We start from the raw sequence: 26129 nt of genomic DNA on the forward strand, positions 1-26129 counted from the left end.
TGGCAGTTATTTACTCCACTGAACCAAATTGTATTAATCAAAGCATTCATGGATGGAGCTACAGTTTTCTTCCAATTCAAAGCAATTAGGAGTTTTGCTGCATTCTAAATGTGGCCACACAATTTTTCTGGAACATAAGGTGCGTATCCACTAACAGACATAGAAACAACAGCACGATTACGACATTGTAATAGTGCTGTCCTTTCTATGTCTGTGATGTGCCTGCACTGACCGTTCAGTCCAGGCACATCCATCATCCCCTAACATGCTGAGCCTGTAGTGATCATCAAGTTGACCAGCATGTACGGGCGATGACAGATGTCAAAAACGACTAGCAGGCACGTGCATCGCTGGTCATTTTTTTACTTTTAAATGCCCGATTTGCAGATGATTTGCGAGCGATTAACAAGCGATTGAATGATAACGATGTTGTTATCGTTCAATCGTCCTGTTTAATCGCCTAGTGGATATGCACCTTTAGAATGAGATCTCAAGGGTTTGAACAAAAGCATATGTAGATGGTCCTTAGGAGGAGAAATACTGATCACTCTGGAAACCAAAGACATGACCTCGTCCCAAAATTGTGGTAATTTTGGGACGAGGTCATGTCTTTGGTTGGAGGAACCTGGGAAAATATGATGCAACTTTTCAGGCATCAAATATCAGCGGGAGTACACTTTATAGGAGTTTTCCTTTATATTAGTATTAATGGAGGATTTAAGCCGCGTATCCATTAGGCGATTTTAATGAGCGATTGAACTATTACGACATTGTAATCGTTCAATTGCTCATTAATCTTGCACAAATTGTGCACTATAGTGTCGGAAACGACCAGCGATGCGCACTCCCGCTAGTCGTTTCCTACATCGCCTGAACATGCCGGTCAATCTGCCGATAACGACAGATTGACCATGTTCAGGGATATGTCGTTCAGTGTAGGCACTACAGGGGATCAGGAACGACTGCACGATTACAATGTCATAATCGTACTGTCTTTCCATAGTCTGGTACCTTTAGACACCCATCATCTGACATCCGCCCAATCATCTTCCTCCACACACACTCCCAGATCTCGTTCCCAGGCTAATTCGAAAGATTCTTTAAACACAGGAGGTGAGAGGGATAGCAATGAATACAGAATTGAGATAGAGGGGTAAATTTACTAAAGGTCGATTTTTCACTGCATTTACTATTATTCGATTTGTTTTGCAATTTGCAAAATAAATTCGATTTGAGTTGGTTTTGAACAGTGATTTGCTGTTCGATTTGGCATGTTCATGTACAAATCGAATGGTAAATCACACTTCAAAACGAACTGCAAATCCCCGACACCATAGAACTGCTTCATGCTTGCACTTTCAGCATGAGCAGTTTGTTCTCACACAGATACATGCAGACATTGGTGAGATGCCTGCATGTATCTGACTGGAAAAAGTGACTAAAGAGTTAAAATAAAAAAACGTGAGGTCCCCTCCCAAAACAGAACCAGCCCTGGACTGTTCAAACCCAGGTCTGGTTGACTAAGTACAGGGAAAAAATGATGTAGGGTCTCCCTGTACTCAGTACAACCAGCACTGGGCTATGGGAAGCAGGACTGGTTCTGGATTTACATGGAAAAATTTGCGTAGGGTCTCCCTGTAAATCACAGATCCAGCCCTGGACCCTTTCTAACGGGGGACTGATGCCACAGCCAGGGGAGCCCTATCACCAGCCCCCCCAGCCGCAGCCATGACCGCTAGTCAGACCAGGCCAGGGATCCCTGGGGAGTTGGAGACCCCTCCAAAAAAAAGGGGTCTCCCTCTCCAGGGCACCCCTAGCCTAAGCTGATAGCCTGGGGCTATCCCCGCCACCCCTGGGCGATGGGTGGTGGGTTGATTGTGTGAGTGTTGTGTAAACATTGTCTTTCCAGTAGAACTGCAGGTGCCAGCAAGCCTCCCCCGCATGCTGGTACTTGGAGAACCACAAGTACCAGCATGTGGGGCATTAAGGGCCCACTGGGACCTGTAGTTCACCTGTAAAGAAATGTTTAAAGAAACACACACAGGATCCTGGTCGGAATCAAAGTAATTGATCCGAGTACTGTGAGGTAGCAATACTGACTACAATGCAATTGATCCCAGTACTGTGAGGCGACAATACTAACCACAATGCAATTTGTCCCAGTACTGTGAGGTAGCAATACTAACCACAATGCCAGTGTGCTGTGCTTTTCACATGTTTCAGCACAAAAGCACGTAGGTGTGACCAAGGACTAAATTGTGATACAAGAAGAACACAGCAATCATATTCTTCTGCTGGCTCAGATTCAGTCACCATGACAGTGCGCTGGGTGCACCCTGCAGGAAGTCATCCTGCACATAAGTGGACACTAAACGGCATGGCATGGAAGGGTGATTTATGTAAGGTACATTGTTCCACAGACAGGATTCGATTGATCGACCACGGGATTTATGCACACATGGGGCATGGTTCAGGTGTGGGCAAGGAAGCGTCTGTACAATACCGTCCAGCAAATATGTAAATGCTGCAGGAGGCTTCTGTAGGAAGCAGATACCTCCTGACAGTAATTGCGATCCGGGTGCAGCGTCTGTAGACAGAGGAGGCAACAGCGGCCAGTCTGAGGGGTCTATTTACTAAGCAGTGTTAGGAAACAGAGTGAAAAGTGATAAGGTGCCTGCCAATCAGCTCCTGTCATTTTTCAAACACAGCCTGTGAGATGACAGTTGGGAGCTGATTGGCTGGCACCTTATCACTTTTCACTCTGTCTCCTAACACTGCTTAGTAAATAGACCCCTGAGTAAGCTTCAGGTTGCTGAGCATGCACAGACCCCAAACAATCGGATTAGTACATAAACAATGGGGTTTACGTACTAATCTGAATCAGGCCCATAAAGCACTATTTTCTGCCTCATGGCAGCAACAAAAGCTCTAAAAGAACTATTAGCTATTACCTACTACACTCAGGGGCCTATTCGTTAAACGTAAAAATTCAATGGAGATAATTAGCTTTAGAACTCTCATGGAGTTCTAGCTAATTATAGGTGGCATTCATCATTCCACCTCTCCATAAGTATCTATTCCGAAAAGCTGTCATTTTTGCAATGACAGCTTTTCGGGAAATAGATACTTTTCCCTCTCTACACTAACTTATCGCATCTGGAAACAGCTGTTACATCTGTAAAACCAGCGCATGCGCAGCACTGCCTACAGATGCGGTAAGTTTCGTACCCCCCCCCTGACTTACCTGTCCGCGCAGCAGTCTCCGGCTACGTCCTGCTGGTCTGTCATGTGGTTTCCCAGCAGACCACATGACAGATTAGAAAAAAAAAAAAAATTTTTTTTCTTTTTCTAAACTTTCTTGTGCTCTGCTGGGGAGCACACATGACAGACCAGCCTCCGGAGCCTGAGGACGGAGCAGAGCGCCGGAGGGACTCGTCGGGGGACCTGCACACGCGGATACCTCACAGTGGCGAATAGTAACTGCATCAAATTCCGAAAATTCATAATTTTCGGAATTTGATGAATACCACAATTTCCACATCCCCATACTAATGTATGGGGAGTGTGGAAATTAACGCAGGGGGACTTAGCAAGGAGATATCTGTGATATCTCCTGTGTTAAGTCTGTTCATGAATACCAAAATAACGTTATTTAAGGAAAATGTCCTTAAAAACGTTATTTTAGTGTTGATGAATAGGCCCCTCAATCATTAAATGTAATTGTAAGAAAAAGGGAAACATAGATAAAAAGTTAAAATACAATAAAAATGCAAAACAAACCTTTATTTTTGGCAATTGAATAAATATTTAACATTTGCATATATATATAAATGACGGTATTGTGACATATTGATCCCATTTAGTCCATGGCCTAGTACAAAAATGTATAAAATACAATATGGGGTCAATTCAATGAGGAGCGAGTTTGCAAAAAGCTATTTTGTATTATGAAACTGGTATACAGCGCGTGAATTCGAGTAGCGACCTGAAAAATTGGGAAAATCATAATTTCATGAATTTCCTGAGGAAGAGACATGCCAGTTTGGAAAAGAATTGCAAATGCATTTTGCAGGACTAGTTCACCGTGAGATCTTCTCACCTAATGGAATTGACCCCTATATATTAATGTGACATATGGTTGTATGTGATCCATAAATATATAACAGGTATTTTATTATCTGGATCCCCAGTAAGAAGCCCAGCATCAGGCAGTGACAGTGACCCAGTATAGGGGACTGTAACAGCTGGGAGTCAGTACAATGACGGGTTACAACGGGAATGGCTCTGGAAGATCTGACATACGGACGCATGCGCACTGGCGGACACAAGATGGCGGCCCCCATGGTCACCGGGGAAGCGGGTAACGGGGATTCCGGGCTTAGGAACCGAAGGGGGTTCAAGGTAGCCTCTCATACGCCGCCAGATGAGTGGGAGACCCCAGAGAGGGATCTCAGGACGGATCCCGGAGTATCCCTGCTACCCGGCAGCTTCTGGCTCACTAGGATTGTGCTGCTGAGGGCTATAGCGACTATATACTGTGAGTGTGAGCTGTGTATACCGTGTGAGGTGTATATGCTGTGAGTGTGAGCCGTATATACTGGCTGTGAGGTGTATATGCTGTGAGTGTGATCTGTATAGCCTGGCTGTGAGGTGTATATACTGTGAGTTGTATATACTGGCTGTGAGGTGTATATGCTGTGAGCTGTATATACTGTGTGTGAGGTGTATATACCGTGTGTGCGGTGTAAATGCTGTGAGTGTGAGCTGTAGATGCTGTGATCGTTGTATATACATTGAGTCCAGGAGCACAACCTGAGTTTTGGGAGGCTTCTCCAAGATTTGGGAGTGTAGGCAAGTGTGCGCTGTATATAATGAATGTACTGTGAGCGTAAGCTGTATATAATGAATGTACTGTGAGTGTGAGCTGTCATGCTGTATGTACTGTGAGTGTGAGCTGTCATGCTGTATGTACTGTGAGTGTAAGCTGTATATACTATGCGTGAGCTATCATGCTGTATGTACTGTGAGTGTGAGCTGTCATGCTGTATGTACTGTGAGTGTGAGCTGTCATGCTGTATGTACTGTGAGTGTGAGCTGTCATGCTGTACATACTGAATTTGAACTGCCACAATGTGAGTAAACTGTCATGTTGTATATCAGGGGTGGCCAACCCGCTGCTCTTTAGGTTTTGTGATGCGGCTCCCCCCATTGGAACTGGGAACGCTGGCCTCCTGAAGTGGTCAGAGGCTAAACAAGCCTCTGATCGCTTCAGAGGCTAGCGTTCCCTGTGATGCAGTGCGCGGATGACGTCATGAAGTCACCCGCGATGTGAGGAGCCTGCCCTGTGCGCCTGCTGGATCTAGTTAGATCCAGTCAGAGGCAGCAGGAGCCAAAGCCAGCGTGGTCAGGTAAGTACTAGGCTGGGGGCATTGCATATGGGGAACAAATACGGGGGTACTGCATAAGGGCCACTACTTTAGGGGGTACTGCATAAGGGGCACAAATACAGTATTTTCAGTGTGCTGGGCTTGCCCCCAGTGACTAAAAATGGGGATGTGGCACAAGGTCATGCTCCTGCAAATGTCATACCGTAGATGTGCGCACAAAAATGGGGCGTGGCCTTGTGACAGCTAGGCCACACCCCATTTTTGTGTGCGCACATGCTATCGGCTCTTTAGCTGGACTAAAGATATTTTTTGGCTCTTTGCCTCTGACTGATTGGCCCCCCTGCTGTATATACTGCCATGCTGTGTACCTGTATATACTGTATGAGCTAATCGGTCTTCGATCTATGACCACAATAAAAATACACCAATACCAGTAAGTGTCCTTTTAGCGTTGGTGCTGTGTGAACATGATCCCTACTTTTTGCCTAAGCTGCTGTCTGGATACCAGATGTGGAAGTAGCACTGAAGTTAGTGTTTACAAACTTTTGTTCAATAAAGCGAAGAGTGTAGTTGTCCCTTACATGGTTAATTGTTTGGTACAGCTACAATGCATGTCCAGTAATCCATATTATCAATAACACATGAACCTGCTGAGGATTGCGTTTATTTTAATACATTTTATATTTCTCTGTTTTGTTTTCCGTAAAAGACTTGTCATGAGCCAGTTTGCGGAACCTGTTGAGTATATTTGCTGCATCTCTTGGCTGGCACTGTGATTGCAGCGGAACATATTTGATAACCCCAGCCAGTTCTACAATGTTTATTTCGCAGATCCCCCCCTCAGATTCTTTGTACTGTCTTCAATTAAACTGGGCAAAATATTGTAAGCAGTCCGACCTCACAGATCGCGGAACATTCAGGGGGTCGTGCATTGCCCTTGAGACTTGTTAGAATTTTTGCAAGCATCTATTTTTCTGTAAAAATTGGGATGGGCCCCGGTACTTCTATAATTCTGAAATATTATTATTAGTATTTATACAGCGCTTTAAAATTTAAAAGAAGCACAATAATAAAATGAGAATGGGAAGTCAGAGGACGCTACTCGCAGGCTTACAATCTATAGAACATTAAGGGGGCGATTCAATGCTCCTATCGGGCGCCTTAACTAATGCCCAATGGAACAATTCAATTGTTGCTCTGTTCAGCTGCCCGTGTGTGAGCCCGACAGCCTCAGGATTAGCCGCGAAAAGCGGCTAAACCCGTTTCAAGTACTGCTTTTGGTGCTCAAGTGCCGTCATCTCACACATTTCTGCTCCGCACCTCAGGAGGCTGCGAGCAGAAATGTGTGTAACCACGGCTATACGCGCCCGAATGGAGCAACACTTGAATTTCTCCGTCGGGCGCACGTTAGTTATGGCGCCCGATAAAATAATTGAATCGCCCTCTAGCAGTATCATACATGAGGTAAAGGGCCACATTTATCGACCAGGTTACATAGGGGCCCAAGATCGTTGGTCGCCCATCGTTGGTGGGTTGGTGGTGTGCTGGATGATCGATATCGATCATCCAGCACTCCGGGAAGGTGCAGGGAGATCGTTCAGCGTTATCGTTGTCGATCGGCCTGTGTGTACGCACCATAAGTTGCATAGTGATGTGACTAGGACGCACCAAGAGACTGTGCCGATTAATTTGATATGTTCCACTTGTATATCTGTGTGCGACTGAGTTTCTCAATCCGCATGCGAAGTGCTATGTTACAACGGCCGCAGATTTTTTTCCCACACCTATCTGAAGTCTCTGGGTGCACACAGATAAGTGTCACATATCAAGTTAATCAGTGCAGTCTCTTAGACGCATTTATGGCATAAAAAGACACCTGACGTTGGCAGAGCTGCATGGGACCTGACTGCTCACTCGCGTCAGGCATATTGCGCTGCATGGCATATTGAAGCTAGATGAGAGAGGTCATATCTGTAATTCATCCAGATTGGGCACTGACTGACTGACCAGAATACTTGGATTGTTATTTTTTTGTTTTCATGATGTATATTATTTTGAGGTTAATGTGGTCATTTTATAGACAGATCATATAAGGCTGGGTACACGCCTAAACGACCGGCAATCGTGCCGATGTTCAGGGCGATTTGCCTTCACCCTGGACATCGCATGATTGCCGGTACACACTTGAAAGATGTAATGAAAGACAGAACAATCACTGCTCTGTCCTTCATCAACTTGTACAGGCTCGCATGCGATATCGTATGATTGACTGTGCAGCATAGCCAATCGCACGATATCGCATGTGACCGCAGGTACGCGTAAATTGGGCATACACACTGCACGATATGCCCGATTTGTCGTTCCGATTTGGCTAAATCGGCCAAATAGGGCCGATATCGTACAGGTGTGTGTGCACCCTGAGGGAATGGGTGAATTGTTATATAGTAAACATGTGCCGCTGTAAGCACGTCTTCTTTTGTACCAATGTAAACATATCCTGGTGGGCTATCTGATCCAGTCACACAGCATGGCGTGAGAGATACGTAGACGATGGGTAACTTTGGCTGTCATCTGCAAAGAGATGAATGATATCCAAAGGAGCTTATTACTTTCCAAAGGGGCGATTCAATTCAGGGAGAGGTGAATACCGCCGGGAATTGAATTCCCCTCGCACTATTATAAGTTAAGTCGGAGAATGCGGTGCTCATGACTTAACCTGGGTGTTTAGTCATGATAACCAGCATTCTCCGACTAAAGTGCCAGCCGCAAGGCTGTCAGCGCTAAGCCGACAAACAGCCTCGCGGGCGGCACTTTAGTCGGATTTCTGCTCGCACCCTCGGGAGGATGTGAGAAGAAATCCTTTAGGTGACCTAACAGCGCGTTGAATTGAATAGCTCCGGGAACTCCTTCCCGGCAGTATCAGCAGCACGCTGCATTGAATCGTCCGCCAAGAGACGTTGTATAGATAGACTAGCCGGGGACCTTGCACTAGAGAGGGCTGATACAGGGAAACAAACACTTGGAAGTAGTTAGTTTGTCGTTCTTCATACTGTCGACAGTATGATATCAACAGGACAGTGCCGACACCATTGTAACGTTGCTTAAAGCATCGCAACGGTGTTAGCACTACAACTTTAAAGATGACGCTTTACGATCATGTTTAAATTTACGAAGCGTAGAAAGGTTACTGCGCTCACCCCTAGGTGTGTAATATGTAGATTGGGAAGGGGTAACACTATCTAGTTGGAAAATGTTACTCTGATTTCCCAAGATGTTGCACAACACCCACCTTATTGGAGAAGCAGTTGTTGTGGAGCTTAAATGTCGCTAATGATGGCTTAGGCCTGATGATTAAGTATCACAGATTTATTGGTCACAACACAAAGTGAACTATATCATAAATATAATACATAATGCAACAAAGCTATAGAAAAAAAGAGTCTCTATAAAACATACGCTGCTGTGATGGATGTAGTCCATGTATAGGTAGTACTAGGGGTCTATAGTAGAGAGTGGCGTCCCATTCTGCTACTCAGGAGTCCCCAGTCACAGACTGGTATGTGTAGAAAGGCAGAGACAGATTTTCTTAGCCATTCTTCTTGTATTGAGGAGAAGCCCTGGGCAGCTCTTATCCACGTGCAGCACACCCCGCCACAACTTCTCCAGTGAGCAAGGAACACACACATTTTCCTACATGTTTAAATTTATAATGCCAACAGCGTTAGTGCTTTAATTAACATGACACCAGTTACGGCATTGTCCCAACGATATCATGCCGTCTACATATTGACTGTGCGACAGCAAGAAAAACACTAAAGGACAATTTGATGAGCTGGATGAAAGCCAGGTTAGGCCCTGAGACTGGGTACGCATTAGACGATAAATTGGACGATTTGTCATTTTGAGGCAAATAAGAACGACAAATCGTCCAGTGTGTACGCACTATTGCGCGTTCTCGTTCGTCGTAGCTTCGGATCGCCTACATGGCAGGCCAATCTGAAGATCTGGCAGCCGACTCCATGCTTCTGGAGGCGGCAGGGGAATGATATATCGAGCAGGTCGTGCGCCAGATTGTGCAGTGTGTACGGACCGCCCGATATATTGTGCCGTCGCATCTGCTGTCTGTGGGCACACACATCGTCTAGTGTGTACCCAGCTTAAGGATTGCAGTGTATGTATGAGAAGATAGTGGTCGAATGCAGCGACGTCCCGTAAAATTAGATTTTGCAGTGCCTAGTCATTGATCACCTTTAGTCAGTGCAGGCCCTGTGGAGTGGTGGCTGACTCAGGGGCTGTTGTGTGTGGTGAGTACGGATAATCCTCTCGGTAAATAGCAGTGAAACCTAAAAACCACCTGCTTACAGCACATTGCCATATTTCTCTGAAAGTCTGCTCCATACACATAATCTTTTTAAAAACGTTAGATGGACCAAAACATAGAGTTGTGAATACCTCCATCTGTGATCAATACATCACTGCTTTTAGGAACCGCTAGTGCTTTGTTCACCTTCTGGTAACCTCTGTTCGCCACGCGCAGTTGTGGAATCGCGTATCCCTGGCCCGTTCGCAATGTTTGTGAGGGACGCATCAGATTGTTATTGTGCAGCAGTTGCTATGTACGAGGATAAAAATGTCACAGGATTTTCGGAGTAAAACAAAAGCAGCTGTATGGTTTGGGGGCCTGGGTTTCGGATGTTAGCGTAAAGGAATGGTCACGTGAGGAGCTCTTGGAACACTTTGCAGAATGGAGGATAAGAATCTGTTCTGTTCCATTTTGTGCCGTTCCTGCGGTGTTTAAAGTCCACTCTCCTGGGAGCTCGTGTGAGAAATGTGGCAGAAAATTGCATATTCTCCCTGCCACGAAAAAGCTAATGTTCCACCCCATCTGCACAAGCTGGGAACAGCTTGAGCCAAGAGATGTGATGGGACCTGGGGTGCAAACGGGGAACTTATAAATGTCCCTGATATACTCTACCAAATCTGTACATTATAAGTTACCGGCCCTGGCTTCCAGTAACTTACAAGAGCCAAATCCTGGATCGTGAAACCGCTTTGATATCTTTTTAAAACTTCATGAGCTAAGTGTAATAGAATGAGTCTCTGCGCCACTGCGGGAATACCTGCGAGTATTCCCGTATTTTTAAAGCGGCAAGCATGTTAAAGGCAAAACCAAGCTGATTAATGTGCCTGCTGCTTTAAAAATACGGGAATACTCGCATGTATTCCCGCAGTGGCGCCGAGACTCATTCTATTACTTTTAGCCCCATATATTTGGCTGTTTAACTTATCAAACATAATGTACGTTTTGTAATGAAATAAGACCAAACTTTTATATATTAATATATGTATGACGCACACCAATGGACTACCTCCATTAATGTTTCTGTAAATATCTGTATATACTGCGCTTTGTCGCATCATAATACACCTGTTATACAGTAAAGTTGACCTCCTTCTGCGATCTACGCTTGGCCACGGAATCCTCCATGTCCGTGGATGCGACCTGCACTAAGAAATAGGAAATTGGATCATGGTGATTTCCTATAGGCCACATCTCTGGACTCTGTTATTCCTGTGGCCCTATTGGGAGCGCTGGTGAAGGCAACAGCATCACGTCGGTCTCGCGAAGAGCAAGAACAAGATGAGAGAAGGCTCTGGTCAGTGCCAGGGAGTCATTGCTCGAGTGAGGCTCTGTGCCAGTCACTGGGCCTGTGCATATGTTAGTCTATGTCAGTGTGGCTATGTGTACCCCTTAGTTTAAATTGTGGCTTTGCAATTACTAGTTCAAAGAATGTGTATGAATCCACCGAATCACACATTTTATTTTTTTTAGACAAGTCTGCCAAGCTGTCAGTCATTCTGTGCCTGATGCAGAGTTGAATATAAATCAGCCATATATGCTCTGCATGGTAAAAAAAAGGGCAGGATATACAAACTCCACACAGTTAGGGCCGTGGTGGTAGTCAAACCCAGAACCTTAGTGCTGTTTGGCAATAATGCTAACCATTACAATAAACATTTTACTTGCATGCATTTCCTCTGCAGCAGACAGCCTGCCCCCCAATGTATCCTAAGGCTGGTCCCGTCACACCTAAGCTTTGTGTGGAATTAACCTGTAGGGCTCAGTAATGCAGTCTTTCATATATTGTAATGTCAAATCACTCACCAGACGAGCTTCCAGGAATATGGAGGCCGCGGTTCTAATGTTTCTGTTTGAGTTGCACCTAAAGTATTTGTGTAATTCCTGGTGGGAAATCCGGATCTGTCTGTGCGGTGTTTACAAGGGACGCTCTTTTAATGGAGCACAAATCAGATTGAACAACTTTTTTGCTGTACAAATGTTTTAATCAGCCTGGGTAAAGGATTTAAAAATAAGTTCATGAAATATATCATTTTCGGTTTTGGAAATCAGCTCTGCCGATCCTCTAATTGGTTGTGGTTTCACGCAGCTCTTCTGAATTTATCGAAATAACTGTGTCAAATTATATTTTGGTTAGCGCTCATGTTCATAATTAAGAATGCAGTAACGAGAAAATGCTGGAGACTAAAATGTAGGTCCCGTCGGAGGTCTCCATCTTCATCTCATGATTAGTGCTGTTCTGTGATGTGTGGGTGGCATTCAGTCTCCCAAGTCACCCCCTTTTTAGAGCCCAACTTCTCGTTCCTGCCCAAATCTCTCCGCTTCCTCACAAATTGTCCCACATTGGGTCTGATTCACAGATCTACAGTACATGGATAAGCGTTTCCACTGGGTTCTAACACTTTTGTGATGAAAACATTCACGCTGCACATGCAATGCTCTGTGGGGTGCATAGCAGTGTACACGTGAATCTTCGTGAATTGATGATTGTACTGTATAAAACTGACCGTACAGCCATGGACAAAAGTTTTGAGAATGACACAAGTATTGGTTTTCAAAAAGTTTGCTACTTCAGTGTTTTTAGACCTTTTTGTCAGATGTTACTATGGTATACTGAAGTAATATTACAAGCATTTCATAAGTGTCAAAGGCTTTTATTGACAATAACTTTAAGTTTATGCAAAGAGTCAATATTTGCAGCATTGACCCTTCTTTTTCAAGACCTCTGCAATTCGCCCTGGCATGCTGTCAGTCAACTTCTGGGCCACATACTGACTGATGGTCGCCCATTCTTGCCTAATCAATGCTTGGAGTTTGTCAGAATTTGTGGGTTTTTGTTTGTCCACCCACCTCTTGAGGATTGACCACAAGTTCTCAATGGGAGTAAGGTCTGGGGAGTTTCCTGGCCATGGACCCAAAATTTCAATGTTTTGTTCCCCGAGCCACTTAGTTATCACTTGTGCCTTAGGCAAGGTGCTCCATCATGCTGGAAAAGGCATTGTTCCTCACCAAACTGTTCTTGGATGGTTGGGAGAAGTTGCTCTTGGAGGATGTTTTGGTACCATTCTTTATTCATGGCTGTGTTCTTAGGAAAAATTGTGAGTGAGCCCACTCCCTAGGCTGAGAAGCAACCCCACACATGAATGGTCTCAGGATGTTTTTTTTTTACCATCCTCAGTCCATGACTGCCAGCTGCCCCTGTCACCCCGGGCTGTAACTGTTACAGCCCGGGATCCCTGGTTCTGTATTGCGGCTGTCGGCGGTACACCCGCCGCTACAGGCACAAGGTAAGCAGTGCCTTACAGCACAGAGATATGTGAGCCGGCTCCCATCTCTTGACTGCGGACTCAGTACTGCAAGCTCGGCAGTGTACTCGGACATAATTACAGCAGCGACAACGCTGTGAGGTTGCAGATCCCTGTCGCTGAGTGTAGAGCCTGTTAGTTCCCTTCTACCCTGCACCCGCTGGGCATCCAGTAGGCATTGACAACAGCTATAGCCACGGGGACGTGAGGGCTTGGCAACTGTAGCGCGGTGGCATGGCTGGAGCAAGACAACCTCCAGCATCTGATTATCAGTATCTTATAAAAAAATATATAAACCATTCTGCTCTAGATAGATATTATACATGGTATGCAAGCCTCTCTTCCTGGGCGGGATATACACTACCGTTCAAAAGTTTGGAGTCACCCAGACAATTTCGTGTTTTACATGAAAACTGACTTTTATTTATTAAATGAGTTGCAAAATGAATAGAACATCTAGTCAAGACATTGGCAAGGTTAGAAATAATGATTTTTATTTGAAATAATTTGTCCTTCAAACTTTGCTTTCGTCAAAGAATGCTCCTTTGCAGTAATTACAGCATTGCAGACCTTTGGCATTCTAGCTGTTAATTTGTTGAGGTAATCTGAAGAAATTTCACCACACGCTTCCAGAAGCACCTCCCACAAGTTGGATTGGCTTAATGGGCTCTTCTTGCGTACCATACGGTGAAGCTGATCCCACAACAGCTCAATGGGGTTGAGATCTGGTGACTGCGCTGGCCACTCCATTACAGACAGAAAACCAGCTGCCTGCTTCTTCCCTAAATAGTTCTTGTATAATTTGAAGGTGTGCTTTGGGTCATTGTCCTGTTGGAGGAGGAAATTGGCTCCAATTAAGCGCTGTCCACAGGGTATGGCATGGCATTGCAAAATGGAGTGATAGCCTTCCTTATTCAAAATCCTTTTTACCTTGTACAAATCTCCCACTTTACCAGCACCAAAGCAGCCGCAAACCATCACATTACCACCACCATGCTTGACAGATGGCATCAGGCACTCTTCCAGCATCTTTTCACTTGTTCTGCATCTCACAAATGTTCTTCTGTGTGATACAAACACCTCAAACTTCGATTCATCTGTCCATAACACTTTTTTCCAATTTTCCTCTGTCCAATGTCTGTGTTCTTTTGCCCATATGAATCTTTACCTTTTATTGGCCAGTCTCAGGTATGGCTTTTTCTTTGCCACTCTGCCTAGAAGGCCAGCATCCCGGAGTACCCTCTTCACTGTAGACGTTGACACTGACGTTTTGCGGGTACCATTTAATGAAACTGCCAGTTGAGGGCTTGTGAGGCAGCTATTTCTCAAACTAGAGACTCTAATGTACTTGTCTTCTTGCACAGTTGTGCAGCGGGGCCTCCCACTTCTCTTTCTACTCTGGTTAGAGTCTGTTTGTGCTGTTCTCTAAAGGGAGTAGCAGGAATTGTTCAGTTTCTTGGCAATTTCTCGCATGGAATTGCCTTCATTTCTAAGAACAAGAATAGACTGTCGAGTTTCACATGAAAGTTCTCTTTTTCTGGCCATTTGGATGCTCCAGATACTCAACTAGCTCAAAGGAAGGCCAGTTTTATAGCTTCTCTAACGAGCAAACCCGTTTTCAGCTGTGCTAACATAATTGCACAAGGGTTTTCTAATCATCCATTAGTCTTCTAACGCGCTTAGCAAACACAATGTACCATTAGAACACTGGAGTGATGGTTGCTGGAAATGGGCCTCTATACACCTAGGTAGATATTCCTTTAAAAACCAGACGTTTGCAGCTAGTATAGTCATTTACCACATTAACAATGTATAGAGTCTTTCTCTGATTAATTTAATGTTATCTTCATTGAAAAAAAACTGATTTTCTTTCAAAAATAAGGACATTTCTAAGTGACCCCAAACTTTTGAACGGTAGTGTGTATGTATGTATGTGTGTATATATATATATATATATATATATATATATATTTATAACAATTTGTCACTTCTGTTATGTTATAGAAATTTATGTTGGGAAAAATTTTTGTTTATAATTAAACTGCATTAAAAGGTTAAAATAAAAAAAGCTTCTTAATCAATTTCTAATGAAAGGAAGATGTGATAATTACAATACACCCACAATTTCCATCCCTGGTGCCATAATTAGACTTTTGTGATGTCAGTTACATGAAATATATAACGTAGATGGACAGATGACTTTATAACCCAAGCGGACGTACATGTCTAGATCGAGTTCAATGCATTGGGTTTTGGCATAATGTTGTGCAATATGCAATTACTCAGTTTCAAATCTCCCTGAAATTTTCTGTGGGAGAAATCGAGAGGAAACAGATTTACTTAAGTGTTTGTGTTGCTGCTTCTGTGGGTTTTTTTTTTTTTTTGCATAAAAATATTTTGATGACAAAAGTTTTGTAGGGTGAGCTTGTTTTCCATCCGGAGATGACCCTATGTAAAACCACATTGTTCTGAATCCGTGTAGTCCTCTCTCTCAGGTCCTCAGGTAGGACATCCCCTATGAAACAGACAGGTCTGTCTCCTGGAAATCCACCATTACCTTACAGGGAACCCGCCCCCCCGTGCGGCTCTTCTTCGTTAGGCTTTGAATTCTTGGATATTTCTACAAGTTGCAATTATTAAGATGTCGCTCTCTGAGCAGAATATTCAGCCTTTCAGTGACTGTGGGGTCTATTTACTAAGCAGTGTTAGGAGACAGAGTGAAAAGTGATAAGGTGCCAGCCAATCAGCTCCCAACTGTCATCTCACAGGCTGTGTTTGAAAAGTGACAGTTGGGAGCTGATTGGCTGGCACCTTATCACTTTTCACTCTCTCCTAACACTGCTTAGTAAATAGACCCCATGTATCTGCTAGACAAAGAGATGGTGACCACGCCAGGAACATTAAACATATCAGAGAGTGGTTTGATTGAATTATAAGAGTTTATTAGCTGGGGATAAAAATGGCACCAGGCAGCGATGATATATATGTTTTTTAATCTATGACTGATATCTATTTTGCCAGTGGCAAAAGCTGCTAGCCGGCTAGTGAGGAAAAAAAAAAAAATCCCAAAAACTGAGCTAATGCCGAAGCGAGGACCAGCTTCTCTCACTAAAGCGTCGGTTCCAGGCTTATGAGCTGTAATTAATCCCTCAGACAGACTGTGCAGGGTGAGAGCTTCCGTTTGGCCTCGGTGGGCTGAATTTACAGGGGGAGATAATGTTAGTCTGCGGCAATGAAAATGAATTTATTAGGAGTGGGAGGTACTGGGATATTTTATTATTCGCTCATGCCAGGCCTGAAACAAACTCCCATACCTTCTGCTATTAGTTTCAGGATGAGAGCGATGTTTGTGCCCACACGGGCTGCATGTGATAAAGGCCCCATGGGACACGCTTTCTCTCGTTTCCATGTGGAGCAGCCGTCTGCATCCCCCCCCCCCCCCCCTATTCCCACTGATTTTTTTCTCACCTGTAGTAACACTTACACACTTAGAGCCAAGAAATTTAGTGGAACGAAACCTGAAAAAAGTTAAATACTCTCAAGTGCTGTAGGGAAGAGAGAACTATTGTATCTTTCCTTAAAAGGACTGTAACCTCATAAGAACTGCTCGCTTAATTGTGCCCAGTACAGGGGAAAGTGTAAGCCAGGAATAGTTCTATGCTGTCTCTCTGTTCTGGGTATGCATACATTTGGCAGGTTGTGCCTACTACCACTTTACCTGCTTTCCAACTTATTGCCAGTCATACTTGCCAACTCTGTAAAGCAGATCACTGGAAGTTTCAGGTGGACAGGTTGTGTTTGTGGCTCTGTCCCCTGCATTGGTTTCCTGCAATGACCCGTATTATGTTGCTAGAGGCGGTGGTTGCGGTGACACGGTTCAAAGCGAATTGCATCATCACACCCGCCCACTTCACCGGAGAAGTGGCGGGATGTGGCAAGGTTTCCCAGTCTCTCCACACATTCTGGAGTCTCCTGGAAATTCCAGGGAGAGTGGGCAAGTGTGTTGTCAGTTCATTCTGGACCGGTCATAACCCACCTACAGTGATGCCAATAGGCCCACAAAGTACATGTCTGCTTTTTGGAGCAAGCCCCTGGGAGTTTCTAGAACAGAGATCCAAGGGACAAGTGTGACATTGCGCAGCAGGCCTTTATGACGCAGTTCGCATTATCACAACTAGCCCCCTACTGTGCAGTAATGTTGAGATTTGCATCATCAAGCAGCAAAGGTGAGGCCAGGATGACGCATTTCGCAGTGAAACGCGTTATATAGCCTTCGCCTCCACTAGGCAAGTGAGCGGGATTTTAGAGGGAGCCCAGATTATAATAGCTTGTCTTTGAGCTATATAGTATGTATGTAGAACCTTGTGATTGACACTGCATGTAAAGGCATCCATTTGTCAAGTGTTCATCTTCCAGTTACTGGTGTTTTTGTTTCTCTTCCAGTTGTGGCGTTCCTTGTGGCTTTCCATCAGAACAAGCAGCTGATTGGGGATGGGGGGTTACTGCCATGCAAGCTGCACCTAGAGAATATCAAACGGTACTTTGGAGGCAAGGTGGGCATGGATGCCATCAGCCACGCGCCCACACTACTCTGGCTCCTAGACTGGTCTCATGTGGATACTCACTTGGACAACATTGCACTGGTCGGCCTTGTGGTTTCTGGTTACATTATGTTATCAGGATGTGCTAACATGATCCTGATGGCTACGCTCTGGATTCTCTACCACTCTCTAGTGAGCGTGGGACAGATATGGTAAGTTCTCAATAAACCTTTGGTGGCTTTTGATTCTGTCTCACCACCTTGGTGGATGTAAGCTGCTTTCTCCTCCTTCTGGAAAGCAGAGCGTGCACCTTTCGCCATGACCACGTTTCACCAGTCCCTTACTCCTTATTGTATGCACAGTTAAGGGGCCAGCAAGTTTGACACCAGCATGCAAATCAGCCTGACTAGTATGATAATCGGTCTAGTGAGCAATGCTCGTTTGTTCACTGCCGTAACTCCAGCTCTATAGACCAAAAAGCCTGGATCAGCTCATCATGTGACGTATCCAGCGTAATACTGCCGGAGCCTTTTCCTGGTCAAGCGGGGGAAAAAAAGGAGACATTTCTGTGGTATAAATAGCGGTATGCAGTCGGGAAGCCGGCGGACGTAATCCCGACGGCTGGCTTCCCGACTGCTTTTTCCCGGCGAGGGTTAAATGACAGGCGTCTAAATATAGACGCCTGTCATTTTACCGACGCCGGGCGCCCGGCATCCCGATCGAAGGGATGCCAGGCGCCGCTGCGGACAACGGCGTGGGGGGGGGGAGGGTTAGGGTTAGGCACCCCCTAAGGAGGGCTAGGGAGGGGAGGTTAGGTTAGTTAATACTTACCTTTAGGACGATCAGGATTTTCAGCCATGTCGGCCAGCCTCTGACGGGATTTGAGCCCGATACCGATTCCACAAATAGTCAACATGGTCTGGTGGACACGGGCAGCATGTTGACATGACCAGAATGTTGACACTTTTTTTCCATTGACTTGTTAAATAATTCTAACCTAAAATCGGCTGCCGAGTTTCTGTCCGTCAACAGTCACTGTATCAACATTGTGCCAATCTGTCTTTGCCGATATGTAGAGTGTCGACATTCTGTTCTTGACGACATGCTGGCTTTATCCTTATTTCTGTCAATATCTACATAATTTAAATCCCCACAAGCTTCCAGAAGCACTTCTGTAGCATATTTTTGCAGGCGGATCTGATCTATTCTATTTGTGCACTAACCAGTGATGCACAGTGGGGGGCGCATGTCTGTGCCATTCCCATCCCAGCCTGTACGAGTGCCTGGGCCTACTGGGACAAGCCATGTATCAAACAGGAAATTAGATAGTTTTTTTTTTTTCCTTTCTTTTTCTCTAGCTGGAAACCCAATTGAGATCTTTTCATTTCTGGGGCTCACTGGTGCATGATTGCGCCTTTCATTACACGCTCTCAACGGGTCAGCGGCGAGGAGAGCACATTATTATTGTTCATACACTGTGACACACACTGCTCCAGGATGGGCACTGCTATCGGAATATCCCAGCATAGAGCTCCCTCCTGTCTTATGTAGGAATAGCACCAGTGAACTTAGCTGAGCGACACCTCCTCGGTCCTGCTCGCTTCCAAACCAGGTTTCATGTTGCTGTTCCTGGATCGACCTGACTGCTCTTATTATTTCTCCTGCCAGCGCACGCTCGGCCGGTCACAGGTGGGATACGTCTCGGTGCCCTTCTCTCATTTTCTGTAGCTTTGAGCATATATCGTCGGGGGGGGAGTGCAAGCTGCAATGTCACACAGGGTTATTTACTATCAAAGTAGAAATGTGCAGTAACGAATTGCTGCAAGTCAGACAATGGAACCGGTTTGGTGGCTACGGATTACTTTGCGCTTTGCTAGTAACTAATCCCCATCTATCTATACATAGTATAAAATAATGTCCCTGGTAGGCGTGCGTCTGTTTGTTCGTAACCACTGGAAAAAATGATGTAAGCCCTGTTTACTGATAACATTTTTTTTTAGTTTTTCCCTTTTTTTTTACCCCGTTCCTATTTCATTTATGTAAAAAAACGATTATTTTATCTCAAATTAGTCCAGTTCCCGGTAAGAGTCAGCTTTGGCCTGACAATAAATAAAGCACAGGGACAGACACAACGTGGCTGGAGTTCACCTGAGTGGAGATTGTTTTGCTCATGGACAACTTTATGTGACCCTTTTGCGTGTCACGTCAAAACTAAAGGAGGTATCCAATTAGCCGTGAACGGTGAAAAACAGGGATTTTTCGCAGATTATCCCCATTTTTCGACAGTGTTTTTTTTTTTCTCCCTATCCTATTATTTCGGACAAAATAATAGGAATTTTAATCCAAAAACACATAGGATTCGTGAACTTATCACGAATCCTATGTGTTTCGCCTTTGCAGCTGCGAAAAAAGCAAAACGTAACTTTTTGTGAATTTTTTTTCTCGGGACACAACAGGTCCCGGTAAAAACCCATGATAAGTACCGGTGTCGGGCGGCACTTCAGGGCTAATTGGGTACCACCCTAAATCTTTATTTTTGACGTCAGGAGAAAAAACGCCTAATGTCGTCTACAAGGCAAATTTATAAGACCTCGGTTAAAAGGGACTAGTGCCGGGGCAGGTCGCTAGTAATATTATATCTGACTGTTACGAAAGAGGTAACATATAGAAAGTAGGGAAATTCTGCCTCACCCCAAGGGGAGAACCTCTGCATCTTCATTGATAATAGCAGCCAGAATTAATGATCACTTTCACAGGCGCAAATGAGTGCTGGTAGTTCCTGGACTCCATCGCTGCCGTCCTATCAGTGCCTTTGAGACAAAGCTATCGGCGCTAAAGTTCAACACTTTATTTGGCTGTGCGACCTAAACATGGCAGTGCGGCTGCGAGGTATGCGATAGAGGGCAGCGGTCCTGGAGACTGGGCATTCAAGGATTTCCTTCTGCAAAATTTAGGGTCAAAGGGCAGATCATCCTTAACGGTACCCTTGGGACATTTGTTCTTTGTGGGGCAGTTTTGAAAACCCATTCACAGATCCACCAAAGCCTCAATGTTGTGTGCAATCGCACAACAAATGTCTGTTATCGTGCTCGGAAGGCACCTGCCCGTTATTCTCTTCCACTACTGGGTTCCAGTTAGACTGTGCCGCCTCCACCACCTACAGATCCTGGAACGGCCTTCGGAGCAGTCCCAAAGCATTATGGTATTTTCCTCCGTCCTGTGGCTTGGCTGGCGTTCAGGACAACCTGTATTTAAATATTGCATTACATGTCTCTTGTCAAGCACGGGGGCATGATAAGGAATTTCTATTTAATTAGATAGCAGAAGACGTGTGCACAGAGCGTGCAGTATCCCTGTGTTTACACGCGACTGGGAGCTGCCATTAATACGCTACTGGGCAATAATCAGAACATTTTCCATAGAAGCGCTATATAGATTGTAATTCAATATCAGTCGCTGCTATTTTTTAGAGACACGTTTTGAAATCATCTCACCAATAGGGAGTACTTTCATCACTGCACTGATTATCGGTATAATGTGTGTGTATAATATAAAAGGTATCCGCAATTTCAGAGTATACACATATACAGTATAGCACAGAAAACAGGACGCACGGGGTCACGTACTGGATTCATTGCCTATTTCTGCCCCCTTTTAAGTGTCACTTCTCTTTGGCCCGGCACACAGAGCCGCCTTTGTTTTATCCTTGTTTTGCACAGACTGGAGATAGAAGACAAAAGGGGAAGCCGATTATTTCTGAGACTTTTAAAGTCAATGTACAGGGCTCATAGGGGGCCATCCTTCCTGTAAAGGAAGACGCTTTGGGGAAACTTCCTGTGTCACTGGAGGGAGAAGGGGATCGTTTTCAAAGCTAGAACCAACCCCCCCCCCCCACCACCACCTTCCTTTTCTGACAGCCGGTCACCCAGTGCCAGCTCCGTTATTCTAGCAGCCAGAGAGAACGTTGTTAACTTGACAATAGCATGCAGTACGATTACAAAAATCTACATTGGGGCAATAAGCTGATAATCTCCAACATATTCATAGTAACAGTCATTACCAACACAACTAGAATTCAGGATCTGTCCTCTGCAATGTGCCTTTACTAGGTACACACTGTCCGATATTTATTGTTAGTTTTTTTTTTATCGGGATGACAAACTGGGTGAATTTTCGGCAAACTGATGGCTCCAATTTCCTATAGGAGATATGGGCAGATTACTGAGACTGCACACACATTGCTTGATATCGGGAAATTGAGGCCAATTTTCCATCTTGGCCGACAGGTTGGGTAATAGAAGGAATGCATTTGTGGATGTTTCCTAACCATTTCATCGGTGACCCGCTGAAAGGATTGTTCATACACACTATACAATAAATGAGGCCGATCACCCGGTTGTTGCAAAATCATCACAATAATTGTATGTACCTAGCTTTACAAACTGGTGTTTGTTTATGAACTGCATTCCCTGCGCACTTCCCATTGGAACATGGGCCATATGAAACGAACACCGGCTTGTACGCACCGCAACGCAGCAGCCGGTATTGGGCAACTGGCCCAATTTCACAGCATGTATAGTGTGAGAAATCAACCCGGTGCTCAAGAAAGATCTACGCCTATGGGATCGTTCTCACAGTTTCAGGAGAGAGCCTTCTTTTTAAACAGCCATAATGCCCACTCGATCTGCCTCCTGCTTGCAGAGAGAGAACCCCGGCAATTAGTCAGGGGCCCTTCAGGAGTGTTTGGCATAGGACTCCCTTGTGACCTGACAGTCCACATTTAGGTCCTGGAAAGGTGTAACCCGGATTACTTATACAAGGACTTTCATGTTCTTATTATGCCACACTTTACAGAATTGGCGTGTGCACCATAAACCGTACGATATCGTGGCCCCTGGGTAAAGGATGAGGTTCACTGAGAAGTGAAGGATGAAATGTGCAGTGTGAAAACTTAAATGTGCCCCTCTCTTCCCTCCCCCCTTTTTATTGGACTGTTTCCATTTTAAAACCTAATAACATATTATTTTATTGAGCTTATCACCTATTGTGGCGTTACAGCTTATCCTCCAGAACGGTCGCTCATAATACCAGTTCTATTCCTCAGCGCTTTACAGAGAATATTTGCACATTCACATCACTCCCTGCTCCAGCGGAGCTTACAATCTATACTCCCTACCACATGTACACTAGGGTTTATTTTTGTCAGGAGCCAATTAACCTACCAGTATATTTTTGGCTTGTGGGAGGAAACCGGAGCACCCAGAGGAAACGCATGTAAGCACGGGGAGAATATACAAACTCCACACAGTCAAGGCCATGGTGGGAATCGAACCGAGGACCTCAGTTCTGTGAGACAGTAATACTAACCATTAACACCAGCTGTGCTGCCCAGGCAACACTCCCCAGGGAATTGGCCTCGTATCAATTCGTGAGACAATGGAGTTCAGCTGCTGAGTGCCTTGACTAGCTCAATAAGCTGCTTTATAAGACGTGGTTGCACGAGAAAGTTTTGCATGCACGGTAGGTACTGGCTACTTTTTGCATGTAGCCCACAAATGCTGGGCAGCTTTTTTCTTAAGGTGCCCACACACATAGCGATATTTTACACGATCTGGCCGATTCCGACGAATCGTGATGACAGATCGTGTAAAATATGGCCAAATCGTGAGTCCTAACTCACGATGCGATGCGCGTCCCCGCTGGTCGCACATCGCATTGTCAGATCTGCCGTGCAGTAGGGCAGATCTGACAATCTGGGACAAAATGCACTGGGGAACAAAAAAAAGTTAAGAAGCGCGATAGATCTTATGCTTTTTACTCCAAATCGTGTGTAGGAGCTGCCGGGGAGCTGCCGGGGAGCTGCCGTGGGAGAGATCAGGGGAAATCGCACACATCGTGGGATCGTGTGCAGATAGGTATGTGTGTGGGCACCTTTAGACTGCAATTTAGATGTGAGCTTGGAAACACCCCTCCCAAATCTAAATCTCTTGGCACTCTTTAAATCTGCCCCGCCTGCCGTGCAGCATGGTTGCAAAGTTTTGCAGAGAGAACCAAATTTGCACCAAGTGCAAAGTTTTTCTGCTTTGCTCTCAACTCCACTGAATCAGCCCCGATATGTACGTACTACACTTATAGGGCTTATAGACCTATTTTTATAGGGAATAGCATACTCAGCTGTTATAAAATCTAGATGTTCTTCTCATTACTTGTAACTAGGCACTGGAGGGACCAGTCCTGGCACAGTTTTGGGTGTGTGGTATTCTATGTTTTACTCAGTCAGCTCCTAGCACCAGGTGTTAGACTGAACCATTGGCACGCATGCGTTTTGTTTTATGTAGTTTTTATGCTCTTGTTATATAAACTCTTGAAAGACGAACATCCCTACCTGAAAATAATTAAAATAGGTGCTGGTACCCTAGTCTACAGATTGGACATCCATATCTGAAAAAATAATTACAATAGGGGCTGGCACCTAGACTACTGAGCCTTATAACATTTATATGCTTATTAGACTCTATTAGGATAAATGCACTAAAATACATTTATTTTTAGACTTTTTACATTTCCTGGTGCTAAAACCCTTTTAAATGAATCAAGGGGTAGTAAATGACTTAAGAGATTCAAGCCAATCTCTGCTAAAATCATATTCATTTTTTTTTTTTTTTGGTGAAATAACATAGGGAAAGCAGCAACACAGTATTAATAGAAAAAAGAATAACATTGGGTCATTTTATAACCTTCTTGCTCCAATATCGTGGTTCTCTTCCAAATTAGTTCTCGACCTTCTACTGCCAAAAGACACTCGTATAAACTGCTGAACCATAGCTTGTGTGGTGGCACCACAAGAGATCAGCTCTCTCCGTTCCACCTGTCCCCTACAAGGGACAGGCTGGAAGTCACAGCTGGTAGCCCACTGTCATTTATACCCCTTTTCTACTGACGCAGAAACCCTGCTTATTGCCGCGTCAACCCTGGTTGTGGCTCAGTGGAAAAGGGGTCCTAGGAAAAAATCCCGGGTCCCGTACAGGGTTCTACATAGGTAAAACCCGGGTCCCACTCAGTGTAAACAGCATGTTGATTGGATGAATTCGGAAGCTGTCACCGAAGAGGGAGAGATTACAGCCTCCCCGTATGGTCTGGACCGTTGAGGTTTTTACTCCATCCCCCCATCATACGGGGAGCCTGTAATCTCTCCCTGCCCTTGTCCTGGGCACAACTGTGACATCGGACAGCCTCCCGTAAAGACACCCCCCCCCCCCCCCCCCCGCATGCGCCGCAGGACTCTCCGGTCTGGCTTTCATGGGAGAGCGGGAGATTCCGGCGCTTGATGATATCATCTCCAAGAGCCGGCAGTGTGAACAGCACCGACCCGGGATATTCCCGAGTCGCGCCGCAGTGGGTATGGGGTAAATCCCGGGTCTGACCCGGCTTGGAACAGAGGGCCTGATTCAGAGCCGGACGCTATTTGCGCTCACTCGTTCAGAAAAAGGGGCCGGATATTTAAATAGATCGCTCGCTCTTTGCGGTCTGTTGACGCCTCTATGTCTGAGCGAGCGAACGAAACATGCGCTCGCTATTTTGTAAAAACGCCCCCTGGCCGTTCGCATCCTACGTCATCTCCGCTATTTATTAGATTATTCGAGTACATCGAAACGCGTCTGAACTTCTCGCAGTGCTTGTGGTTGGATTTTCCTACCGCAATCATGCTAACAATTAAGGCTAAGAAACAACCAAGTGACGTGGCCGATGACGCTGCTTTGTTAATTATGCACACCCTTAAAACGCCCGTTTTGACCGTTTGGCACGCCTGCGTTCGGATCTCCACTCCCCGTTTTCAAGCACCTTCCCCTGTTACCACCCACAAACGCCTCATTCTGTCACTCAAATTAGCAGGCACTCGCAATTTTGCGAACACATGATTTCCGACCGCAATGACTGCTTGGCGCATGCGCATTACGACCCATACGCATGCGCAGATGTGCGAACGAGCGGCCGCTTACGAGCGGCTCTGAATCAGGCCCAGTGTTCCAAATCCCTGGTCAGACCCGGGATTTTCGTGGAAAAGGGGTATTACCGACATGTACCCCAGCACTAATTGCTAGCTTAGCCAGATAATGCCAATCGCTAGCATAGACAGAGTGAGTGGTGCCTTAGAATCTGAGTAAATATGTTCTTCTAAAGGTACCAGTTTTCTGGACCAAAGTTTTGACTTCAGTAGTCCTTTAATTTTTATCCAACTGTAGCGATGTAAAAATAAGTCTCACTGATGCCAGGCCATGATCACAGCAGAAAATGTTAATTTTTAAAATCTAGATGCCAGCTGTTACCATCACTAGGCTCGCTGTTGCCCTCGCTAATGGTATTGTGGTCTGTTTTGGAGACCTGTCCTTACAGTCTCTGGCTTACATGTCATCTTAAAGGGTCATTGGACTAAAATAAAATTCTGATCAAATGTGAGTAGAGCACGTTATCCACTATAGATGTGCCTACATAAACCGTTTTCCACCATATTATTTATTATTATTACCAGTTATTT

The 26129-nt window shown here is 45.0% G+C and overlaps 1 protein-coding gene across 1 annotated transcript in view; it reads left to right on the forward strand.

Annotated features, from left to right (window-relative positions):
- The first annotated feature begins 4308 nt into the window (after positions 1-4308).
- LMF1 (lipase maturation factor 1) overlaps positions 4309-26129 on the forward strand; it is a 354817-nt gene continuing 332996 nt past the window's right edge. Inside the window, exons 1-2 of the mRNA XM_088464984.1 lie at positions 4309-4537; positions 17496-17805. Coding sequence (XP_088321110.1) covers positions 4309-4537; positions 17496-17805 — 539 coding nt within the window. The remainder of the gene's footprint in view (positions 4538-17495; positions 17806-26129) is intronic.

The sequence above is a fragment of the Taudactylus pleione genome, unplaced genomic scaffold (genome assembly GCF_031769625.1).
Source record: "Taudactylus pleione unplaced genomic scaffold, aTauple2 ptg000061l, whole genome shotgun sequence".
NCBI classification, from domain to species: Eukaryota; Metazoa; Chordata; class Amphibia; order Anura; family Myobatrachidae; genus Taudactylus; species Taudactylus pleione.